The sequence below is a fragment of the Vanellus vanellus genome (genome assembly GCF_965231255.1).
Source record: "Vanellus vanellus genome assembly, contig: HAP1_SCAFFOLD_89, whole genome shotgun sequence".
NCBI lineage: Eukaryota > Metazoa > Chordata > Aves > Charadriiformes > Charadriidae > Vanellus > Vanellus vanellus.
In genome coordinates, this window is record NW_028126694.1 from 303,863 (window position 1) to 321,435 (window position 17,573).

Below are 17,573 nucleotides of genomic sequence, written 5' to 3' on the forward strand. Positions count from 1 at the left end.
TTACTGCTGCTTAGAAGGTGACCATGAAATCAGTTTCTGAATGGAATCTTTGAGCTCCTGGTTCCTCATGCTGTAGAGGAGGGGGTTCACTGCTGGAGTCACCACCGAGTACAGAAATGACACAACCAGGTCCAGAGATGGGGAGGAGATGTTGGGGGGCTTCAGGTGGGCAAACACTCCAGTGCTGAGAAAGAGGGAGACCACAGCCAGGTGAGGGACACACGTGGAAAAGGCTTTGTGCCGTCCTTGCTCTGAGGGGATCCTCAGCACCGCCCTCAGGATCTGCACATAGGACACCACAATGAAAACAAAACACCCCAATGCTAACCAGGCACTGACCACAAGAAGCCCAACTTCCCTGAGGTAGGAGTGTGAGCAGGAGAGCTTGAGGATGTGGGGGACTTCACAGAAGAACTGGTCGAGGGCATTGCCCTGTCAGAGGGGCAGTGAAAATGTATTGGCCGTGTGCAGGAGAGAACTGAGGAACCCACTGCCCCAGGCAGCTGCTGCCATGCAGACACAAGCTCTGCTGCCCAGGAGGGTCCCGTAGTGCAGGGGATGGCAGATGGCAATGTAGCGGTCATAGGCCATGACAGTGAGAAGAGAAAACTCCGCTCCGAGCAAGAAGAAAAGCAGAAATACCTGTGCAGCACATCCCAAAAAGGAGATGTCCCTTGTGTCCCAGAGGGAATTGACCATGGCTTTGGGGAGAGTGGTGGAGATGGAGCCCAGGTCGAGGAGGGAGAGGTTGAGGAGGAAGAAGTACATGGGGGTGTGGAGGCGGTGGTCGCAGGCGATGGCAGTGATGATGAGGCCGTTTCCCAGGAGGGCAGCCAGGTAGATGCCCAGGAAGAGCCAGAAGGTTAAGAGCTGCAGCTCCCATGTGTCTGCAAATGCCAGGAGGAGGAAGTGGGTGATGGAGCTGCCATTGGGCATCTTTTTCTTCTGGGCAGGGGGACCTTTTCAAAATGTAAAGACAGTGACAAGTTAGGGTAGAATTCATAGAATCATAGAATGGTTTAGGTTGGAAGGGACCTTGAAGATCACTGAGTTGCAACCCCCTTGCCATGGGCAGGGACACCTCCAACCACACCAGGTTGCTCAAAGCTCCATCCAGCCTGGCCTTGAACACCTCCAGGGTTGTAGCTTCCGCAACTTCTTTGGGACACCTGCTCCAGTGCCTTAACACCATAAAAGTGAAAAATTTCTTCCTAATATAAATCTACCTTCTTCCAGTTGAAAGCCATTCCCCCTCAGCCTGTCACTACATGCCCCTGTAAAATGTCCTTCCCCAGCTCTCCTGTAGCCCCTTTAGTTACTGGAGGGCCGCAGTAAGTTCTCCATGGAACCGTCTCTTCTCCAGGCTGAGAAACTCTAACTCTCCCAGCCTGTCCTCATCGGAGAGGGCCTCCAGCCCTCTGATCATCTTTGTGGCCATCCTCTGGACCCACTCCAACAGGCCCATGCCCTTCTTTTGTTTGGGGCTCCAGAGCTGGAATTCTCTGAGTATAATCTATTCAATTTCTCATAAAACACCCCCAAACCACTTTTACCTTTCCAGGAAGACCTTTTGTGAGCTGAGATTGGTGCTGTCTGAGGGTGCCCCAGAGAACAGGAGGTTCTGCTGTTGGCTCTGCAGGACTTAGACCCGCCCTACAGCAAAAGGAAAATAGGAACTTGGGGTGATCTCAGATTAAATCCACTTTTGATAGCAAAGAGCTGTTCAGCATTGTGGCTCCCAATGCACCCGGCTGCAGAGCAGAGCTGTGGGGATGTTGTTGTGTTCGTACTGTTTTAGTTGCCCCAACACACCTTGGGAGTGTTTTTAAGACAGAAATCCTGCTGCGCCTTGTGGGTCCTGAGACACAAACGGGCTGTCATTGCAGGGGGTTGACTAGGTGACCCGTAAAGGCCCCTTCCAACCACACCATTCTAGGAGTCTACGATTCTGTGGCACTGGTGCGAGCAGAGGAATGCGCCTTCCAAGTGCATCTCTCTAAAGCCCTCAGCCCCTCTAATCATACCTGAGGAAGACCTCAGCTCTGCCCTCCCAGCCAGGGACACAGAGGGCTCATTACAGCTGCCCACAGACAGCTGCCCAGCAGCGTTTCCATGGCTTTAGCACCACGATGTCTTCTCTGTGGGACTGCTAGATAACACAGAGATGCCGTGGGAGAACTGTGTCCTTCTGGAGGGCAGCCTGCAGCCCAGCAGGACCCCTCAAAGAAGGAATCACTTATCTTAAATTTGCTTATCCTGAAGGCACGATCAGGTCATTTCCAGCCACATACACTGTGATTCCCAGAGCGCCAAAGGCAGACAGGATGCAAGTTGGCTGCTTTTCCTCCATGGACATACGTGCACGAAAGGACGTGCAGTGTTGGTGTCTCAGCTGCGCTTCAATCCTTAGCCCCCCCCACCAGGGAGTGTAACAGTAAGAACAAGGGCAGACGGGAGAAGAGGGAATGCCAAAGTACATCTGCCAGGGCAGGCAGGAGAGGGAGACACAGTCGGACACTTGAGCAAATCTCCTCTGTGGTGGTCAGGTTGCTGGAAAGGCAACTCGTGACCAAACCCGCATGACACGAAGGGCAGAGGCTCTGCTGTGTGAGCGAGGGGACCAGGGGTTGCTCCAGGGAAGGCATCTGCACTGTCGGGGAGGGCAGGGAGATGCCTGTATCCCCCTTCCCACAGCATTTCTGGGAGCCCGGCTCTCTTCCTCCCTGCCCATGACTCTCTTACCTGGAGCTTGTCTTGGCCAGGACCTGTTTCTCTCTCCCCATATCTCCTCCCTCTTCATGCTCACGGACCTCATTCCGCCTGCTGCGTGCACAGCTCTGCCCTGCAGACCCCTCCTGGCATCAGGGCACTGCCCAGGGACATCTTCGTGTGCAGGGGTTAACGAGAACCTCAGACAAGTCCTATCAACAAATGGGGTCTCAGAGCCTTGTGCACGGTGGAGAAATCCGTTCCCATCTCTCCCTGCCCATCCAGCCGACCAAGAGGAGAAAACTCACAGCATAGACTTGTTCCCTTGCAGGTGAATAGTTCCTTGACATTGTTTTTCAAAAGAACCCTCTGCAAATGTCCTTGGGGTGACCTGGAGCTGGGACCAGTCCTCAACCCTGCAGTTCCCTTGCAAAAGCAGAAGTAATCTGCCTCACTGGCGGTCACTCCTTCCACCCACAGCTTCTCCCCACAGTGCCGTGGGAGCTCCCCGGGCAGGCTGAGAGCATACCCTAGCAGGCGGCAGAGTCCCTGCCCCGGCACACAGCCCCCGGGGGGCAGGGACCCTGCTGGCAAGGACAGCCCTGCCCACCCCTGCCTGCACACCCAGTGTCACCTCCTGCAGACGTCTCCAGAAGCAGGCAGCCATCGTGCCCTGTGCCTCTGATGGTGGGGCAGGGAAGCCCTACTCTGGAGCACGTCCTTCTCCTTTGCCCCAGCCATGGAAGGTGCCAGCTGTAGATGGTGCCAGGAGCTGCAGCTGCACTGCCCCGCAGCCAGAGACTTACTGTGCCGAAGGCTGTGGAGATGCCTCCCCTGGTGAACACTCTGCTCTGCCCTCGCTGCCTGCAGGCAGTGCCCTCAGCCCTGCTGCGCTGTGCAGAGGAGCTGCTCCTGGGCAGACCTGTCTCTCTGCAGCGCTGCCCGCTTGCCAGGAGCTCCCTCCTTCCCAGCACCTCAGCCCAGCTCAGCAGCAGAGGACCAGCCCACAGTGGCACTCTCTCTGTCCCCTCTGGGCTCCCTGGAGGTGTCCCTGGGGCTCCAGGGGAACCGCCTGTGAAAAAGGCTGATGCAATCTCTGATGTTCCCTCCCTCAGCTGCGCAGAGACACTTACTTCCAGCAGTGGTATTTCTCCCAGCTGAAGAAGAGCTGGCCATGAGTACCTCCTCTTCTTGTTCCATCAGTAGCACACACGGGGTCTTGGACTCTTGGTACCAGGATTCCTTATGGCAAGTCACCGCTTGCCTGGTGCCACAGCTGGGGGGCTTCAGCCCAAATGTGCAACAATGAACTCAGCCAGTGTCTGAAGGAACTGGGCTTTTTTAGCCTGGAGAAAAGCAGGCTGAGGGGAGACCTTATTGCTCTCTACAACTACCTGAAAGGAGGTTGTAGCCAGGTGGGGCTTGGTCTCTTCTACTAAGTAACAAGCAATAGGACAAGAGGAATTGGGCTCGAGTTGCACCGGGGGAGGTTTACATTAGACATTAGGAAAAACGTCTTGACTGAGAGGATTATCAAGCATTAGACCAGGCTACCCGGGAAGGGCTTGAGTCACCATCCCTGGAGGTATTGAAAAGACATGTAGGGGTGGTGCTGAGGGACATGGTTTAGTGGTGGACTTGGTTAACAGTAAAGTCAATGATCCTAAAGGTCCCTTCCAACCTAAACGATTCCATGATTTTATGATTCTATGATTCTATGATTCCATGATTCTATTCTACATAAATTCTGAGAGCCAAGTTACAAAGAGAGAGGGAAAAATAGGTGAAGCTGTATTTTCTAGACTCACTAATTCTCTGTCAGTAAAGAGAAGGTCCCACAGCCTGTGGCACGTTTTCATTAGTTGGCCCTATGGGAAGTTTTGTTTCTTGGGTCTCTTGGCTCGAGCCTGCTGCGTTCCTATTTCCAGCAAGGGCAAAAGTTCCCGTTCAGGTATCAAACTTTTGCCCATCCTGCCCGGAGAGCCAGGACAGTTGTGTCACACAACATTCAGTGTCAGAGTGAAGATGGAAAAGAAGTGTGAATTGAAATGATTTGTCCTCCAATGGAAACTCAAATCCTGAGCTGGCTGGACCACATTGGCTGCAGTTAGACATAAGTTACCTGAGACAAATGTGAGTTCAGACCTGGTTGGCAGAGTTTCTCACAGCCCTCACTGAGGAGAGCAGGGTGTTGCGAGAGGGGAGCACATATCTTTTCGCCAAATCCCCAGGTAGTGCCCAAACCATCTTGCCTTTGGCCTCTGGCATCTCATGCCTTGAGATGCAAGAAATGCTGGGCCTTCTGTCAGTAATCCTCCAACAATCCTTCAGGCGGTTGTGTGAGTTCCCTATCAGTATCTAAAAAAGTAACACCCTCCCCCAAAACTAAACAAGCAAAAGCCCCACCAATCACAAAAAAAACAATCCAAAGCCACCAACAAACATTAATCTGCCTAAATCTAAATGCAGCAGTTTGCATCTTGGACAGCCGCTCTGGGCAGTGCCAGTGAAATCAGTATTTGCAGCGTGAGCCGTGATACCCCATCCTCAAGAACAAATCCAAAGCAGTTCAGAGGAAGGGTGGTCTTTCAAAAGTTACTGTGTGTGTCCCCAGGTGGCATGGACACTGCTGATTCCCCACTCCAGAGCGGCAGAGGCTGGAGCCCCTTTGTAGGACGGGCTTCTTGCCAGGAAGCCACAGCTATGGGGGTGTCTCACCTGGTTCTTACTGTCCCTTAGCTCAGCATCCATTTCCGTGTATTTCACTCTTTTCTATGTCTACTCTTTCTACATGTCGGAATGACAGAAAAGCAAACATTTCCTAAAAGTTTGTCATAATGTCCTTGCTATAGACAAGAAACCCATCAACCCTGGAGGCAGCCAAGAACATTGCCATGAGCACCAAGAAGATCCAAGAAGCTCAAGGCCTCTTCTGAAGGGCAGCAAATTCTTGCAACTGTGATTTGAGCCTGGAAGTGGGAAGGAATTTTCGTCTGTGCTTGGAGGAGGAATAAGTGTGTTGTGGCAGTATGTCAGGGCCGAAGGCCCTTGCGCAAATCAGGGATGATGGAGACATTTCCATCTTGTGTGCATGCCTCAGGGCAGGAAATGGGGCATGCCCGCTGCTGGGGGTGTGTGTAGTCAGTCAAGCCTCATGAGCTGACCTTGTTCTCTCATGCAAGAAAGAAGAAAACAGGAGGACTGAGTTTGCCATACCTCAGTCAGCCAGTGGGAAACAAAAAAGTAAAGACATTGGGAGAGGAGGGTTGGAGAGGGGGAGACAGATGAGGAGAAGGAAAGAGGGGGAAAAGTGATGATTGCTGTGTTAAAACATCGGGAAGCCAAGACCCAGCTTGTTTGCCTGTCTTCTGAAGATGGATCTTGTTTTTTCTTTTGGGGGGGTGACCCTGTCAGACTAGCTTTCACAGTTGTCCTCTGCTAGGAAGCCCAGAGAACACGAGGGCTGGCATGCATCTACTGGAATTTAGACGTGTCCACTAGCGGGGCTTGATTCAGCTGCCCACTTCTCACTGCCAATAGGGAGGTGCCCTGAGGAGTCCCAGGCATGCAAGAATGGCAGCCCTCAGCTTGGCTGGGTAACGGAAGAGGAAACAGCATGTTTAGCGTAAGTTTTCTCCCACTCCTGGGCAGGTGTGGCATTTCACAGCTCCCACCTGCAGGATCACAATCGTGTTTACTTTAAAGAAGGAAGAAAGCCAGGGAAGATTTGACACTCTTCAACACCAGACCTGTATTTCTTTAAGACACAAATTCCCCTCTCCCACTTCTCATTCCACAACCAGTCCACAGATTCTGCACTTCTAAAGATAGACCTGGGACACAAAATATGCACTTACGAATTGTCCATGCTTGGTCAAAGGAGACCCACAACCTGTGTCTTCCTGGTGGATCTCAACTAGTATGAGCTCTCGACGCAGGCCACAGTTTTTCTGAGTGCATTTCCTAGAGCCCCCTTGACCTCCCTGTTCCGCAGGCTGTAGAGGAGAGGATTGACCATGGGCGTGAGGATGGTGTAGAAAAAGGAGAGCACTTGATTGAGCTGCCTCAGTGAGGCTGTCCTGGGTATCATATAGACAACGACGAGGGTGCCATAGAAAACAGTGACCACCATGAGGTGAGAGGAGCAGGTGGAGAAGGCCTTCTGCCTCCCCATGGTGGTGGGGATCCTCAGGATCGCAGCTATGATGCAGATGTAGGATACCAAAGTGACTACAAACGGGACGACTACATCCAGAAAACAGATTATGAAAGTCACCAGTCTAAGCACGGTGGTGTCACTGCAGGTGAGCTCTAGCAACGGGGCAAAATCACAGAAGAAGTGATCAATTGCATTGGGACCACAGAAGTGTAACTTGGAAAATTGTCCAGTGACTATGGTAGACATCAGTAATCCTGCTAGCCAGGACCCAGCCGCCAGCTGGAGACAGAGCTTCCAGTTCATGAGGCTTGCATAGAGCAGGGGTTGACATACGGCCAAGTACCGATCATAGGACATGGTGGCCAGCAGGTAGCACTCAGCACCTGCAAAACAGCCAAAGAAAAAGAACTGCGTCATGCAGCTTTGAGCAGAAATGGTTCTGTCCCTGGTTAGGAAGCTGGCCAGCAGCCTGGGCAGGATAGTGGAGGTATAGCAGATTTCTACACTGGATAAATTCCCCAGGAAGAAGTACATGGGAGTGTGAAGATGCCGATGTGCCACCACCAGCACAACAACGAGGATGTTGCCAAACATGGTCACCGTGTAGATCATGAGAGAGAGGATGAAGAGAGGCACCTGAAGCTTGGGGACGTTACTCAATCCCAGCAGGAGGAACACCACTGGTGAGGTCTGGTTGTCCCATTCTTCTTTCTCCATGAAGTGCCGTAGGACCTTCTTTTCCCCATGAGGCAGGAAGGGAACCTGGGGAAGGGCATGCGTTTCTGTGCTTTTTGTGAAAATGAACTGGGAAGAAGTCACTGCCAGAGACAACATGGAGGTTTTCCCCCATTTGACTGAATTCCGACTTGGTTTAGGGGCACTATTCCTGGCGAAAGGGCAAGAAAAGGTTCTTTGAGAGGGCCAAACTGCTCTTCTTTGAAGAATCTCCTCTGATTAGAGAGGTGAGTTGCCGCATCGAGGTGCCTATTTCTGTGGAATGAAAGAGAACGTTCATTTGATCACATTAGATTGTGATGCATGAAGTTATTGCCAGGACTCCCCAGCATAGGTTTTAGCCAAATCCTGCTTTCAAGCAACAGAAAGATGGGCCAGAGAGGAAAACTCCATCATGCAAAAAAGCCTTTAGGGGAACGCATCGTGCCATAGACAGCTTCTTTCCACTGAGGAAGAATGGACAGCGAAGAGGGCTAGAGGTCTCAACTCCCTGAAACATTTGCTTTTTGATGACGCAATTCTGTCCCTGGACAGTCCATCTCTTTCCACTGACCAAGAGTGGCCAGGACTTACTAGCTTGGTAGCTGAAGGCACTGCAAAGGGTCTGTTAGCCAGGACACTCACAAGCAGATATGAACTTTGGAGAGAAGGGTGGGAAAAACGGGATTCCAGAGAAGAGGTACCTGAGGTTCTAAGCCAAATGAGGAAAAGCGATGTTGCACAAGGAGGAGGCAAAAAGGACAGGGGTGACGATCATTTGCTGGACATCTCTTCCTCCTCACCTTACATTTCTGGGTGCATTTGGGCTGCCTCCCTGCAGCAGCGCAGCACCTGGACCTCAGCATTGCCACCTGAGTGCTCAGGGCTCCCTGTTCAGCACTGCAATGAAGACACAAGAGTGTCCTGGGGGTGAGTGGGGGCTGAGGAGGTGCAGGATCCTTATGAAGCACGGGTTTCCAGTAAATGCCTGATACACACCTGATTGCCTGCCCAGGGAACGCCTGTGGCTGAAAGAGAAAGCCCACACCACCTCTCCGGGCTTCCATAACACTCGGGTCAGACAAAATACTGTCTCTGATGATGCTCTGCCTCAAACTTCACACATTTGACAGAGAGTTCCTGGGACGGAGGAGCCCTTTGACTCAGTGATTCAGCGCACCTACACTGGGATGCATTGTTCCAGAAGGTGCTTCCATGGGGAGGGTGCCCCAGAGTCAGTGCTCTCAGTAAATCACACCCCATGTGGATGGCTGAGAGACAGCTGTGAGAGAGCTGAGGCATTGAGGTGAAGCCCTAAGACACAAGCAAGATGGAGAAAGAGACAGAGAGAGAATAAGAGTTGAGACATTAAAGGACGTGTGTTGGCACGCTGGCCCCATACCCTCCTCTCCAACCTCTTCATGTCCACGGAGGTGTCCGAGTGCCCATCAGCTGATGCCCCGCAGCTCTGTCTCTGCACTGACAACCACGCTGCCTGTATCTGTTCAGTGGTGTCAAGGACCCAGGGAGGGTATCCAGAGGAAAGAGTGGGCTGGAATAAGAAGATGTGCAGGACAGGGCTGTACCAAGACACATGGTCCCACTTCCTAGTGGCCGCTGTGCAAAGAGCCATTGGCACATTAATGACACCCACCTCAGCAAACGCAGCACCTACCTGTAGTCCCCAGCAGGATGTCACAGCCCTTCCTCTGAGGGGAATGGAGCATGAAAGGCAAGGTCTGGGGGCTATCTCCTGCCTCTTCCCCATTCCACCCTCCCCTTTCCAATTCTGCCTGCAGACCCTGGCCCATGGCTTAGTGGCTGCTCTGTCCTTGCACTCAACTGTCACCATCTCCTTCTGAGAGTCTTCAGCAGCACCTGAATATCCACTTCTCTGCAGTGCCTCCCGGGTTTATAGAAGAGGCTCCTGAAGGTTCCTGCTGCAGCTCAACTCTCTGTGTCACAGCAAGTGAGCCCTGTGCAAGTGAAGCCCCGGGGGGATGAAAGCCCTGAGCTGCCCTCCCTTGGATCTCTGTGCTTTTCGGAGGCGGGAAACGAGCTGGGGAATGAGCTGTGATCTCTTCCAGCTCACGGAGCAGAACTATAATGAGATGCTCCTCACGGATCTCCTTCTAGACTCCACGAATGGTCAGTGGGGAGGAAGGAGTGATTTCCTCCAAGCTAAGGAGACTGGGAATGTGGAACAGGATAAGTCCCCCACAGGGGTGCCAGGCTCTGCCCTTTAAGGAGAGAGGAAACCCAAACCTTCCCCAGAGGTCAAGGTGCTTCACTTGCTGGGGGCTAAAGTGAGCTCAGCTGCTGATCTAGAGTGACAGTTAGGACTCCACCCTCCTAGAGGAATGGTGCACAGGGTTCTGCTTGGCTCCAGCTTTAGGTTGAGGGAGCTGACTTAGGTTCAGCTCTGCTGACTTGCTCCTCATGACAGGTGGACCCCTCAGGTCTCTCCTCTGAGTGCAAAGGGAGAGAAGGACCCTGGGACATCATTTAGGGTAGCAACTGCACAGAGCATTGTCTCCAGTGGAGTCAGACTTGGTGGTCAGGGCTGTGTCCCAGTAGGGTCTTGAAAACTGCAAAGGGTAGACATTCCATAGCCTGTCTGGACAACTTGTTCCAGTGTCTGTCTGTCTGATGTTCTTCCTGTTCCAGGTCAGAATCTCCCATTTCAGGTTATAGAATCATAGACTCCTAGGATGGTTAGAGTTGGAAGGGACCTTAAAAATCATCTTGTTCCAACCCCCTGTCATGGGCACCTTCCATCAGTCCAGGTTGCTCAAAGCCCCATCCAGCCTGGCCTTGAACACCTCAAGGGATGGAACAGCCACAGCTTCTCTGGGCAACCTGTGCCAGTGTCTCACCACCCTCAGAGTGAAGAATTTCTTTTCCCATATCCAATCTAAATCTCCCCTTTTCCAGTTTGAAGCCATTCCCCCTCGTCCTATCACTACATGCCCTTGTAAAAAGTCCCTCTCCAGCTTTCTTGTAGGTCCCCTTTAAGTACTGGAAGGCCACTGTAAGGTCTCCCTGGAGCCTTCTCTTCTGCAGACTGAAGAACCCCAACTCTCTCAGCCTTTCTTCATAAGAGAGGTCTCCATCCACCTGCATCATAAGAATGGAACCACCTAGTTACCAAGGCTAATGGTTTCTTCACAAGCAGAGTCCTTTTGTAACTGTAAGGTTGCAGCCATTCCTGGTGGGGGTCTCTGCAGATCCATCTCTGATCACACATGAAGCCTTGCTCCAGATGTGCCCCAGCTGTTGGTCGCTCTTGATGTGTGTGAGGCCAGAGCGGGGGGACGAGGGGCCCATGAGCAGCCTTCCCTGAGCAGATCCCACCACCCTTCAGGCACATTAACTGAAGGGGGGTTTAGCAGGTGGGTGAGACAAGACAATCTCCACAGACCACCTCCAAAACCCTACCAGTGTGATCCTGGGATTCTGTGAGTGATCTGGTTTGAGCCAGTGCACCTGAAGGAATTTTTTCCTGGATGATATTTACGTTCACTCTTGGCTCTAGTTAAGGTCTGACCCACGCTTTGACTCCAGGTGAGCTTTTCTGTCAAAAACAAGAGCATTTTTCCTTTCCCACTTGGGTTCTGATAGTGACTCCCAGACACCCTGGCCACCTTTTTCCTCTACAAGACAGCTTGCTTCCAGACACTGCTCCCCTGACTGAAGGGAGCTGAGGGTCCTCACTGGTGCCTACCTGATGCTGGTGGCAGCTGAAGAAGCGTGTCCTGATCAACCTGTGCAGGTACAGTCTGGAGAGCCCACTTCGCCAAGTTGTACCATGCTGTTCCTCCAGGAGTTCCTCAGCTCTTGCAACGTTGAGGTCTATGGTCAGCAGGGCCCTGTGAGCCTTGTGCAGAGGGCAGGAGAGAGCCAGTCAGCCTTCTCCAGCCCATGAGTCTCTCTAGGAGAAGACCCAGGTCTGCCTTACGCACTGGTTCTATCCAGTTCCTGGACCCTGGTCTTCATGGTCTCCTCATTGCCTGCACCCAGGCATTGGAGTCCTACAGGCCCTGCTCCAGTTGCTGGAAGACAGACCTCGTATCCTCCTCACCGGTGATTCCAGCTTGAAGTTCACTGCCATTCACACATGCCCACTAAGAACAGAGGATGCGCCCGCACAGAAGGTAGTTGGAAATCGGCTCCAATGAGAACACAGGACACAGGCTACTGCAGGGCTCCATCAGAGAAGCCTGCTGACTAGAAACCTGTTTCCACTCACACGGTCCCTTTTCCCCCCTTTGCTCTGTTTTCCTATTTTTTTGCCAAACCACTTTCCTGCTGGTTCTGTTTTCCTTTACACTCAAAAGGAGTTTTCCAGGGCTACACACAACAGGGACTTATCCGAGAGTCCCGATTTCAGTATGTATATAGCAACACACGGATTATGGTGCTGTAGGCATCCTAGTCAAGGGAAGGCTTAAAGGGAAATTGCAAGGAGACTTTTGCAATGGCTGCATGGGTCTGTAGAAGAGATGCTTCTGAAATGATAATAGAATCATAGAGTGATTGAGGTTGGAAAAAGCCTTTAAGATCATCGAGTCCAACTGTTAACCTAACACTGCCAAGTCCAGCAGTTAATTTTGAAGGTGACTCATTTTGGCTCATTTTGGAGCTGGTTAATTTTGAAGGGGGTGACTCAACTCAATCCTTTGGTTCCATGTCAATCCCCTCTCTCAGACCAGTGTCTCCTCTTGTCGATGTAGATGATGAGTTGGGAGGGTCCCTGGACCACCCAGGGGATTAATGACTGAAGTGCTCTGGCTGCACACTTGCACAGGCTTGATGCCCAGCTACACCACCATGAGAAATGTAACAGAATTCATACAGCTTTTGCCAGAAATATCAGTTCCTAGCTGGCAGTCCAGAATACCCATGCAAGCCAGCAAGGCTGGAGAGGCATTTCCTGAGTCTGAAGACAAGTGGGCTGGATCAATATTTGTCTCATGCCACTGGGTAAAAACACAGAGAAAAGCAGAATCCTTACAGAGGGCAGTTCTGGTGTCCCATTTCAAGAAGGAAGAGGAAGCCCAAGAAAAGGGAAGGAAGGGTCAAAAACACAACATGGTATTAGTTACCCTTGTCACGCGTTCAACTGACTGGGTACAGAAATGGATCCTCACAACCATACCACATCTTTCCTGAAGACCTTTCCAGTCATTCCAGAGTGGAAAGTCCTCCTTTTCACACTGCTGCTGGTGATTTATCTGCTCACTGTCACGGGGAATGCAGTCACCATTGCCGTCATTTGACTCTGCCGCTATACCACACCCCCATGGATCCCTTCCTCAGCATCTTGTCCTTCTTGGCCATTTGGTTCACTTTGGTCATTCCCCTAACATGTTTGGCAGTCTCTGTGGCTGCTTACAAGTCACAGACCTTCTCCTCTGTCTTCCTGGGCCCAGCTGAGTTTAACCTATGTGCTGGGATGTGTTTCCTTTGCTGCAGCGCCATTTGCAACCCCTCATACTACTCTGTCCTTACGAACTCCTGGTTGTGCTCCATGCTCATCTTTAGCTGCTGGGAAATGACATCTCTGTCCATGCTCAGCCCACCAACTTGTATGCCATCGGACCCTCTGTGCCCAGTGTTGAGACTGCTTCTTCTGTGGCATCGTCCCTTTGCCGGGAGCAGCCCGCATGGGCACCAGCTACTATGAAACATGAGCGTTGCTCTCTCCTCTTATTTTCAGATAATTTAGGTGTCACCCAACAGATTAAGAACACACAACCCTTTGGGTGTTTGAACTGACCCAGAAAATGGAAACTGGGACTGTGACCTCTGTTGCACTGACTCACTATGCTCATCCTGCTGTAGGTGACTGAGCCTGAGCCGCATCCAGCCAGTGGTTTAACCTCAGAAAGTTTTGCAGGCACAGCCAGTGCAGAAATTCCCCTGTGCCAGACTAGAGGCAAAGAACAAGCCGGGCGATTGGGTTCTAAGACAAGCCTGAGCCCCAAGCTCAAATGTCCATGCAAGCATGGGGCACCGCCCTATACTGAACTTCCCATTTTACTCCTTGGGTAAGTGCTACCCATTCTGCTCTGGGACAGAGCCTGTGGGGACAACACAGGCTGTGGAGAAGCTTTGCATCCCTGCTTCAAACCCACCGTCTCCTCCCCTCCCTCTCCTCCCCTTCCATTTTGAATCATCCTAATTTGGGGGGGTCATCTGCTCTGCTTCTTTCTATGTCTAAAAGCAAGTGCAAAGATGAAGGGGAAAACATCAGTCTTCATTGCATGTATTTTTTCTTGTGCTTCCTTCTGTTAGATGTGTATTTTGATGCAAAAATACCCCAGTAAGTTAATGGGTCAGAGATTTGAGACTTGAATAATGAGTTTCATGTACTTCGTTGCAGGTGCCTATGAGAACTTGCTTCCCCAAGGCTCCCTCTACAGTCAATGGAGACACGAGAAAATGCTAGAGGCTGGGTCCTCCCAACCTATAACTGGCATGCCAAAGAAAGATTACAAATCTCTTCCAGACACTCTTCTCTTGCCCTGCATTTAGGTCAGGACATTTGGTAGTAATAGCAATGAGCCGCTGTTTGGAAACCACTGCATTTCGGCACGGACAAATGTCAGAGGAGACCGTGTGACAGAGTGTGTGGAACCATGGTAAATTTCAATCATTATTTAGAATACTGAAGAAGACAAGTTCTATGTGGTCCCTATTCCACCCCCTCCCCCTTTCCGGAAGAAAGCAAGAAGAGAGCAAGAATCTGTGGAAGAGAGCAGGGGATTACAAAAGAGGTGCTTGATATTACTTGGTTTGAAATCAACAAATCCTCAGGGATTCCTAGCCCAAAAAGGCAAGTACTGAAAAGTACAAAAAAGAGCTTTCAACATACACATTTGATTTGATTTGATTTGATTTGATGTTTAACATTTGTGCAATAGAAGAGATGAGTTTGGCACACAGGTATGACAGACGTTTGCAATAGGTCTGAGTGAATTTGGAATTTCCCAGGAATGGGCTGAAATGGCTAAAAGCCTCTTTAAAATCTTCTGTTCTGCAGAAAGAACCCTTTGTGAGTGTTTGAAAAAGGTAGAAAGAAGACGACAAATACTCTGGGGACTCTAACTAAAATGTAAAACATAAAAGCCAGGGTGTGAGAAATGCTTGAAGGACTATCTCTGTGTTCTATAGGAAGACTGCAGGAAAACAAAGGCGTAGAAGAGGAAGGACAGACCTGGTCATCCAGACCATGAAATTATCACACTTGGCTTTGTGCCGTGTTCCTGTCTCGGCAGGATGAACTGTAATTCAGCATGGGACCAGAAAATGAAACTGCAGTTACTGAGTTCATCCTCGAGGGTTTCTCGGGGCTTGATCAAAGACTACAGCTATTTCTCTCTCTGGTCCTTCTGCTCATATACCTGACAACAGTGATGGGGAACACAACCATCATTTTCCTCGTGTGTGTGGATCACCGCCTGCAAACCCCCATGTACTTTTTCATCAGCAACCTGTCCTTCCTGGAAATCTGGTTTACGTCCTCCACGAGCATCAAATTGTTTGTGATCCTGGGTTCTGGTAGGAGAACAATCTCACTAAGCAGCTGCTTTGCCCAATCCTATTTCTATTTTGCCCTGGGCTGTACAGAGTTTGTTCTACTTGTTGTCATGTCCTTTGACCGCTATGTTGCCATCTGCCAGCCTTTGCGTTACACTGCCATCGTGAAGCCTCAGCTCTGCATCCACCTGGTTCTTGCTGCTTGAGTCATGGGCATCACACTCTTGACTTACCGTCCGGTCCTCCTCTACAAGCTGACTTTCTGTGGCTCAGACAAGATCCATCATTTTTTTTGTGACAACTCCCCCTTATTCAAATTGTCCTGCTCTGACACCAGCCTGATTTGGAAAATAGACTCGGTTTTATTATCGTTTGTTGTTCTCAGTTCCTTATGTTTAACTCTGACATTTTACATAGGCATCCTTTCCTGTATTCTACACCGCCCAGCAGCCTCCGGCAGGAAGAAGGCCTTTGCTACATGTTCTTCTCATCTCACCACCTTGGCCATTGTATACGGGAGCTGCATTGCTCTCTATGTGCATCCTTCAGGAGATGTTTCCTTGGAGGCAAACAGAATGGTAGCTTTGCTGAACACTGTCCTGTACCCATTCTTAAATCCATTCATCTACAGTCTTAGAAACAAGGCTGTGATACTGGCCCTGAATGAAGCCATTGCCCGTGCAACACGATAGCTTTTCCCTCAATCATGATGCCTTTCTGGACAGCAACTCCAATGATCTGCTCTCCTATGTTAAATAATACCAATGAATATGCATATAACCTCCAAACGCAGATGTCTCAGGAGATTTATGTTCTCATTGGATTGTTTTAGGTTGAGTGATAAGAAGCTCATCTGCAACTGAAGAAGGCACAAGCAATGTCAGGGGTGTAAACCCATCAAGATGAATCACAGAGAGCAGCTCTCTGGATCACCATTTGGACTACGGGGATTGTTGCCTAGGGCTGTAGGACACATTATGGGTACGCTCCTTTTGATGCAGCCCAGGATGTGGTTGGCTTTCTGGGCCAGTAGTTCCCTGAGCTGCACTTTTGGCCTCCTTCAAAGTTGGGTCCAACACTTGATTGTCCTCTCTCACAAGACCTCTACAAATCCAATGACCTTTCAAAAATTACATTCCACAGAATTATAGATCTTCCCCTGTGACTTCATTGCCACTATTCTGCCTGTTAATAAAGTGGTTTTAATTTCCCTCAACTTTCAGACATGTATCACCTGTTTATATACAATGACCATTTCTAAAGTCAGCTTTTCAGATGCAGACTGTCTCGACAAAGGCCTTTTCTATTGCACTCCACTTTTCTCCTGCCCTTCCTCTTTGGTCATTCAGATTCCTGTCACCTATCCAGCTGCTGCTTTGAGCTTCAGGGAGTTACAAGTTTGCCTGTCTTTCAGTTGTCTAATTATCTCCTTTAGCCAAGTCTGTAACTACGTTTATATCTCTCTTTTTGTACCTGTCCATCTACAGCATTTCTGATAAGATCATCCCTTGTAGCAAAGCAACCTCATTAGAGGCAGCTTGTCCTGAGCATCTGGTTGCAGAGGGTGTTTTATTGTTTATCAAACTTGATCATGCTTTACTTTTCTCTGCTTGCGAAGAGGAAAACTCCTCCTGCGCCTGGGTGCAGCCAGGTCTCTGAGGAGCGCAGGAGGAAGATGGTGCAATGGAGCTGTAACACCCCGCTGCAGACTTCAGTGGAGAAGTCTGAGGTAAGGAAAAGTGATGCAAACCCCAGTTGGCCAATGACAGGGATGGGGAGGAAGGGGAGGTGAGGAGCAAGGCTGTCCATACAGTCTCAGACCTCAGGGGACTGCTTTTCCTGGCTGTCCAGACCTTCTGAGGACACCCTCTGCATCAATATCAACTGCTGACTGCTTCTATCGCATCTTTCTCACTGAAAAGTTAAAAAAGAACCTTTGAAATAAATAAAAAAAATATTTTTTATTAGGTTCTCTTTAAAATCTTCCTTCTAAATTACAGTATGAAACATCTCCAATTAGCTCTATTGAAGACTTGAAGCAAATTACAGGGAACTTTCTGTACCTTAATGAGCCCCGTGGTGTATTTGGCCCTGACTCCATCAACCTCAGACTCTGAGAGGAGACTGAACAAAGTGCTCCAGAAGTCCAAGTCAGAAGCAAAGTACCTTGAAGCCTTGATTGGCCCCACTGAGGGTCGTTACTGCCAAAGCCTCCCCATGGGCTCGTTAGAGGAGATAACTGGAGGCTGTGGTTGCAAGTAGGCAAAAGCACTGTGCAGGTGGCTGTAATGCTGAGGAACCCCTTGGTTTGGTTGATGCAGCAGAAAGGCCAACCCCTGACCCCCAGGCCCTGGGAAGGCAGGTCCTGCCCCTCACTGGTGGCTCAGGGCTCTTCCTGGGGGTGGTGGGGTGTGAGCGTGAGTGAGGCCGAGTGTAGGAAAACCGCACA

At 50.4% G+C, this 17,573-nt stretch overlaps 1 protein-coding gene and 2 pseudogenes across 3 annotated transcripts; 1 reads left to right on the plus strand and 2 right to left on the minus strand.

The window, feature by feature from the left end:
* On the minus strand, positions 1-936 carry LOC309685858 (olfactory receptor 14C36-like; annotated as a pseudogene). Its single transcript has one exon. The product of its transcript is annotated as an olfactory receptor 14C36-like (transcript).
* A 5,689-nt stretch (positions 937-6,625) lies between these two features.
* LOC309685859 (olfactory receptor 8A1-like) lies at positions 6,626-7,585 on the minus strand (the record flags this gene model as incomplete). The annotated part of the gene is made up of 1 exon (XM_082501558.1): positions 6,626-7,585. The coding sequence occupies one exon, from the start codon at positions 7,583-7,585 to the stop codon at positions 6,626-6,628; it is 960 nt and encodes a 319-aa protein (XP_082357684.1).
* A 7,295-nt stretch (positions 7,586-14,880) lies between these two features.
* Positions 14,881-15,834, plus strand: LOC309685871 (olfactory receptor 6E1-like; annotated as a pseudogene). The gene has a single exon. The product of its transcript is annotated as an olfactory receptor 6E1-like (transcript).
* Positions 15,835-17,573: the final 1,739 nt, after the last annotated feature.